Genomic DNA, 7,500 nt, shown 5'->3' with positions numbered 1-7,500 from the left:
TACATATTATTATAATTGACATCATTATGTGTGTGCAATTGAAGAACATAAAGCTATAAATAAATAGATAAATATAACCATTTTATGCCAATACTAACCAATTTCCTCCCTTTCCATCTATTTATATATCATCAACCTTCACATCTGTCTGTCAACCCACACTGGTGCCCTCGACTACCAATATATATATATATAATATATATATATATATATAATATATATATATATATATATATATATATGTATAATATAAACAACACAACATGGTTACCTGCACCGTCTTTCGACACCATCCATCGATCTTACTCACTCTCCACTCACCAACCAACGTGCTGCTGCTCACAACCGGATATCAACGCACGTGTCAAATGGATATTATTTTCAACCCGTGTGTGTTTGTTTTGCCCCCCCCCCCCCCCCCCAAAAAAAAAAACCCCAAAAAATCACACAACATGGAAAATTCGTCCTTCTCATCATCGACTTGACTTTTCGTACGTACCTATTCTCCACTCTCTGCAAAATTATGTGCCCAATGTACACTTGTCAATATTGACCAAAAATGTACTCACTCATACTTGTGTATGATGATATTGTACTCACGCACGACTAACTAACTAACCACCATCGAGCAGGAACTTGGCGAGTCATCAATACACCAAGGTGTATGAGACCCAGTTGGAGTTGTGTCGGAAAAGGAACGAAATTCGTCAAGCCAATCTTCAACTATCTGCAATCAAAGCACAGGTAGGACCATAGAAATACAGCATAAGATGTGCGGCTATGTAGTCTAGTGGTATGACACTCGTTTTCGGATCGAAAAGGTCTTGGGTTCGAGCCTCGCGCTCGGCGCAAAGTTGAGTCCTTGGAAAAGGTTCTTTACTCACATTCTCTCACCGTACTCAGGTGAAAAATGGGTACCTGGCTGTTAACAGCGGTGTCTTTGTCCGAAAAATTGTAATATCGCCTAACAGGCGGCATGTCCCGTCCTACATGTTAAATGTTGCTGTTGACCAGGGACCCCTTGTAAAGCGCTTTGAGCACATTTAGTGGATATTGCACTATATATAGTACTATATACTATATAGTAGAGCTGCAAGTATTTTTGTGGCTGGTAAGTGGCCATGTCATTAAGTTAAAGGCAGTTTTAACCGATTTTATATAGGGCAATAGCCACTAAATGTGCTCAAAGCGCTTTACAAAGGGGTCCCTGACCAACAGCAACATTTAACATAAAGAACGAGATATGACGCCTGTTAGGCACGATTGCATTTTTTAAAGGACAGAGACAACGCTGTCAACGGCCAGGTACTCATTTTACACCTGAGTACGGTGAGAGAATTTGAGTAAAGAGTCTTTTACAAGGACTCAATTATGCGCCGAGCGAAAATCAAACCCAGGACCTTCCGATCCGAAAGCGAGTGTCATACCACAAAACCACATAGCCGCACTATATCATTTCACTTGATTACTTACTTACTTAATCCTCTTCGGACCTTGAGACACATAGAGCATACACCAGACATCTTTATTTTTTGTGATCGGCTGCTTTTGCGGTGGCTATATTCCAGGACAGGCCTGGTTCCTTTATTTCTTTTTCCATGGTCCTTCAATTGTAATTTTTTAAATGAGATTTTATATAGCGCAATGTCCACTACATGTGCTCAAAGCGCTTTACAAGGGGTTCCTGACCAACAGCAACACGTATCATGTAGAACGAACCAAAGCTCATTTTATCTATTTATATTTTTTTTTGCCGATATCTGAAATAGGAAGCAATGTTAAATTATGGGATTTTTTTTTGTCAACTTTTGTTTTATATTTATTTCGACCACCCCTCCCCCCCCCCCCCCCAAATAAAAAAAGGTATTTATTGACTCAAAACTGACGTTTAAAACCTATTCATTCATACAGGAAGAGATGAAGTGAATAGGAAAGTGCAAGAAGACAATAGAGAATAAAAATATAAATTAGCGGCGGTGATGGGGTTTGAACCCGCGACCTTACTGGTACGCGACAACTGTGCCTTTCCGGGAAGAGCGTGACTCTATGACCGTATGAGCTATCCACGATCCCAAACAAGATCGTCCATCGTCATTCATACAGGGTGGCGACAGTTGAGCTTTCGATGAGCGCGCATCAACATTATCACTTGTGTCGTCCTTTATTCTGGTTTTCGTAGCATGGATCACGCTGTAGCCTGTTAGTAAATGCTTTGTAACCTCTTGGGTCATGAGCTTTTATATAGCGCAATATCCACTAAACGTGTTCAAAGCGCTTTACAAAGGGGTCCCTGCCCAACAGCAACACATAAAATGTAGGACGAGACATAACGCCTGTCAGGCGATATAACACTTTTGGGACAGAGACAACGCACATCATTTTACACCTGAGTACGGTGAGAGAATGTGAGTAAAGAGCCTTCTCCAAGGACTCAACTATGCGCCGAGCGAGGCTCGAACCCAGGTCCTTCCGATCCGAAAGCGAGTGTCATACCACAAGACCAAATAGCCGCACCCCATAAGTGTGTCCGGATGTCAGACTTGAATATAATATGTACACGTCGATAGTGAGAAAAAGGGAATTTCTTAAATAGATAAAGGAAAAGATGGGAATACGCTTCAACAGTCGTAACGTCACTTCCCTCGTAATGACGCATGGTAACTTAGTAACTGGCTCTAAACTATCGGAACAATGGCGGACGCCGTATGAAATATTTCTCCGACGAGCATAAAAGCGTATCCAGAGGAAAAAAAAAGATTATAAATCTGATCATTGTAAAGCGCTTTGAGCACGTTTAGTGGATATTGCGCTATATAAAAGCTCAAGTATATCATGTTTTGACTTTTACACATTCTGATCACAAGACATATGAAAAGTTCTAGCCAGCATGAAGAATAAAACGTACAGATTTTCTTTGTTTAGAACCACGATGGCTGCCGTTGCTGGGTCACGTGACATCAAACTATTGAATCCACTTGAGATGGGGCAGATCGAGGGAATTGAGAGGGCGGGAGAGAATATTTTTAAGAATGTTATTATCCTTGGTCTGCTTTCTTTCTCTTTTCATCCTTTTATTTTCTTTTACTCAACGTGTTTTCTGTTTCATTTTAATACAGATAGTCTATCAACTATCTACTCTTTAAAATACTATGTTTTCTTTTGGTTTTTGTATTTTTTAAATGTTTTGTTTTGTTTTTTTTTTGTTTTTTGTTTTTTTCTTAATGGCCGTTTTGTATTTTCGGGCAATTGACCAATCGTGTTCCATCCACTACTCTCTCTCGGACTAAATTACATTTTAATGGAGCGGGTAATTGCTTTCTGAATCAACTAATCTCCCTTTATATTGAGTTGTTTCCCTTGCTAAGTTGTTGTTTTTATTCGGAATGGGCGGACTGAAAACCTGATGATGGTTTCAGGAGCCAAATTCTTCGTATAAATTAAATTTATTTGAGTAATTCTCTCTTGGTTTTTGTTTTGTTTTGTTTTTGTTTTTCTGTTTATTTGTTTATTTTTTTTTTTTTTTAAACTTTGCTTTTGTTATTGGTTGCTCTATTAAATTGTGCGATGTTTTTGGGTTTTCTTTTCTTTTCTGTAATATCTACACTTAACGCGGTCTTGGTTTTGGTAGGAAAAAGAAAATGATTTATTCGGTCAATGCTCGCTTAATTAGAAATGGCATATCCTTTATGGAGAAATTGGGACTGGGTGAGGGGTAAACAGATAGATATAGATCGATAGATAGATAGCCAGTTAGATAGATAGATAGATAGATAGATAGATAGCTAGATAGATAGATAGATAGATAGATAGATAGATAGATAGATAGATAAATAGATAGATAGATAGATAGATAGAGAGTTAGATAGATAGATAGATAGATAGATAGACAGACAGATAGATAGATAGATAGATAGATAGATAGATAGATAGATAGATAGATAGATAGATAGATAGAAGAGAGAGGGAGGGAACGGGAGAGAAAGAGAGTGAATGAGGAGGGAAAGAAAGAGAGAGAAATGGGAGGGGGATGGGCTATCCTAAAGCTGTCTTTCCAGTAATTGCTAATGGAGGCGAGCTAGAGAAGATGGAGTGTGTAAAAACTATAAACATTCAAGGTTTACACATAGTTTTGTGTGTTGGTCCATTATACTTCCGGATTGCAATGTTGTGAGCTTCTTAGCCAAGCGCATACTATCTATAGATAGAATGAAGATGACGTCACGCAAGTCTTTGTTATTGCTTTTTTTGCCATCCGCGTTTATGAGTAATTCTCACCAAAATGTAGAAAATAGACTATAGATAGAATGCGCTTGGCCAAGGAGTTCACAACATTGCCATCCGGAAGTATCACGGACCAACACACAAAACTTCTTCTGGGAGCTTCTTAGTCAAGCACATACTATCTATATATTCGTAATTTCACATAAGACCGAAGTTTATTGAATCTGTTATTAAAGAGGCATTCGTCTAAAGAAATGAATTTGATCAAAAGCTTCACCACAATCATTCATCCCACTCTCTACAATTTGTTATTGCCAGGAACTCAAGCGAAATAAATATTCTTTTATACCTGCTCATTTCCGGAAATGTGACGGATCTGGGCATGCGCACGGCTTGCCAAAGTCATTGGATATTGTTTTGGTGCGTGTGAGAGAGTCAGTGTGTGTGTGTGTGTGTGTGTGTGTGTGTGTGTGTGTGTTACTTGAATAAACAGGTAACAATGCGTACCAATCATTTTCAGTATTTTCCCAAAAATGGCAGGCTTATCCAGCAGAAAAAATTGCTTATTTAAACCGTCTCTCAGATCTTGGTTATTGTTTTTTGCCAGCCGTTTTTATGAGTAGTTCTCACTAAATTGTGCTAATCAGAGAATAAATAAATAAACGTACAAGTTTACACGTAGTCTTGTGTGTTGGTACGTTATATCAGCTGGCGGATGTTGTGAAGTTGTTGTTTTTTTTTAGCTAAACTTATAGATAGTATGCAGGTGACGTCACTCAGGTCGTTGTTTTTGTTTGTTTTTTTTGCCATCCGCGTTTAGGAGTAATTCTCACTAAACTCTATTAACGAGACTATAAATGTTAAAGGTTACACCTTAGTTTTGTGTGTTGGTCCGTTATACTTCCGGATGGCAATGTTTGTGAGCTTCTTAACCAATCCCACACTATCTATATCATCAATAGGTACGGATGTGACCTCATCTGGAAGACATGACCAAATACATCCTCCAAAAATGAAGTTAAAAAGAAAAGTGTAGCTTGACGTCATTCGTTCATTATCTATTTATAGCTCCACAAGGCTGGCTGGTTGGTTGACCAACCATTTGAAAAGCCGTCAGCGACGAATCGGACGTGTGACCTTTCCTCTCATGCATTATGCATCAATACCAAATTGGAACAAAGTTTTTTTCCAAGTGTTTTTGTTGTTGCTTGGGCTATTTTTTTTTTTTGTTTTTGTTGGCTGGGATGAGGTTGGTGGCCACAACAGTAGCCAAAGTATTTATATGGAACCTATCTAGGACGCGACATATCCCAACGTGTGTTAGGCGAAATATTACAATGTAATTATTATTATTATTATTATTATTATTATTATTATTATTATTATTATTATTATTATTATTATTATTATATTATTATTATTGTTATTATATTATTATTATTATTATTATTATTATTATTATTATTATTATTATTATTATTATTATTATTATTATTATTATTATTATTATTATTATTATTATTATTATTATTATTATTATTATTATTAATTATTATTATTATTATTATTATTATTATTATTATTATTATTATTATTATATTATTATTAGTATTATTATTATTATTTTATATTATTATTATTATTATTATTATTATTATTATATTATTATTATTTATTATTATTATTTTATTATTATTATTATTATTATTATTATTATTATTATTATTATTATTATTATTATTATTATTATTACTACTGCTACTATTAATATTTTTACTATCCTTATTATTACAATCATCATTAACACTATCTTTATTTCTATCATTCCCATAACCGACACGTCTGCATTCTATGAATATCGACCTGAATCCTAATGAAGACAGCTTTTTATTCATAAATACGATATGTGATAAGGATGGAAGAAGCAGTGGTGTGACCTTTGGTGGTGATGAAAATAGGAACGACACGACGCAGTTAAAAAAATGAGCTTTATATAGCGGATATCCACTAAATGTGCTCAAAGCGCTTTACAAGGGGTCCCTGGTCAACAGCAACATTTAACATGTAGGACGGGACATGACGCCTGTTAGGCCACATTACAAATCTTCGGACAAAGACAACGCTGTTAACGGCCAGGTACTCATTTTACACCTGAGTACGGTGAGAGAATGTGAGTAAAGAGCCTTTTCCAAGGACTCAACTATGCGCTGACCGCGAGCCTCGAACCCAGGACCTTCCGATCCGAAAGCGAGTGTCATACCACAAGACCACATAGCCACACAGTTAACGTGCACTTATTTGCAGGTCTGATAACCCAATTCCCTGTATGGGATGGGCTCATCATTGTTGTAATGGAAATCTCAAAATATGACGCGACATATTATTGTCCATAACAACAATGTTAAACTGGACCCATAAGTGCGATCGGGTGTCAGACCTGCATATATATGGGACACCGCGTTTTGAACAACCGGCGAGTATAGGAGGAACGAAATTAACGGCACTCGGCTTTTTGTTATTGTTTTTAGCCAGCAATTTCCATGATTAGTTCTTACTAAATTTTATCAATCAGAAAAAAAAACAAAAAACAAAAAACTAAAGTAAGTTCAAGTTTACACTTATTTTTATTATTTTTTGATGTTGGAACGTTATTTCCTGCTGGCGGATGTCGTTGGCATAAATTTGGCTAAACGCGTAGCGTCAGTAAATATTATTGAATGAATGCGTTTGTTGTCTAATTCAATCCCTTGACTGATTAGTAATAACCACATGAATTCTCTAATTTGGTTCTGGGGGGGGGGGGGGGGGGTCCTGATAGCTCACTTGGTAGAACACTCGCTTCAACATGCAGAGCTCTATCTCGGGTGAAATCGTGATATTTTTTTTCTTTTCTGTCCTCCAACCCGGTGCCTGCTCCTTAACCCTCTGCTTACCAGCCATTTTCAGAATTTTCCCCAAAACATCACACCCACCAAAAACAAAAAAAACCCCAGACATTTCCTACTCAAATAGAAAAGCAACAAGAACATTCTATACATAATATTGTTCGCCAATATGGGCTCTATTACTGAATGTAAAGTTTTTATAGCTATAGAAAAAAGGAATCAAATTTGGATGAGAAAAGTGACGGTTGCATCGTAACAAATGTGACGATTTCCCAATGTTAATTGGATTCAATAGTCTGATGCCACGTCCGCCCAGCAACCAGAAGCTTGGTTCTAAACAAAGAAAATCGGTACTTTTATTCTTCATGCTGCCTCGAACTTTTTCACATGTCAT

General features: G+C 36.8%; 1 protein-coding gene across 1 annotated transcript in view; it reads left to right on the top strand.

Moving 5' to 3' along the window:
* The window catches only part of LOC144977963 (uncharacterized), a 504,761-nt gene that overhangs the window by 147,382 nt on the left and 349,879 nt on the right, over window positions 1–7,500 (top strand). The window contains exon 9 of the mRNA XM_078923372.1: window positions 633–744. Within this exon, the coding sequence (XP_078779498.1) occupies window positions 633–744 (112 nt within the window). The remainder of the gene's footprint in view (window positions 1–632; window positions 745–7,500) is intronic.

The sequence above is a fragment of the Berghia stephanieae genome, chromosome 8, assembly GCF_034508935.2.
Source record: "Berghia stephanieae isolate SIO BIC M18660-M18661 chromosome 8, UCSD_Bste_1.3, whole genome shotgun sequence".
Lineage (NCBI taxonomy): Eukaryota > Metazoa > Mollusca > Gastropoda > Nudibranchia > Aeolidiidae > Berghia > Berghia stephanieae.
The sequence above is the reverse complement of the archived record's forward strand: the minus strand, read 5'-3'. Positions and strand labels throughout refer to the sequence as shown.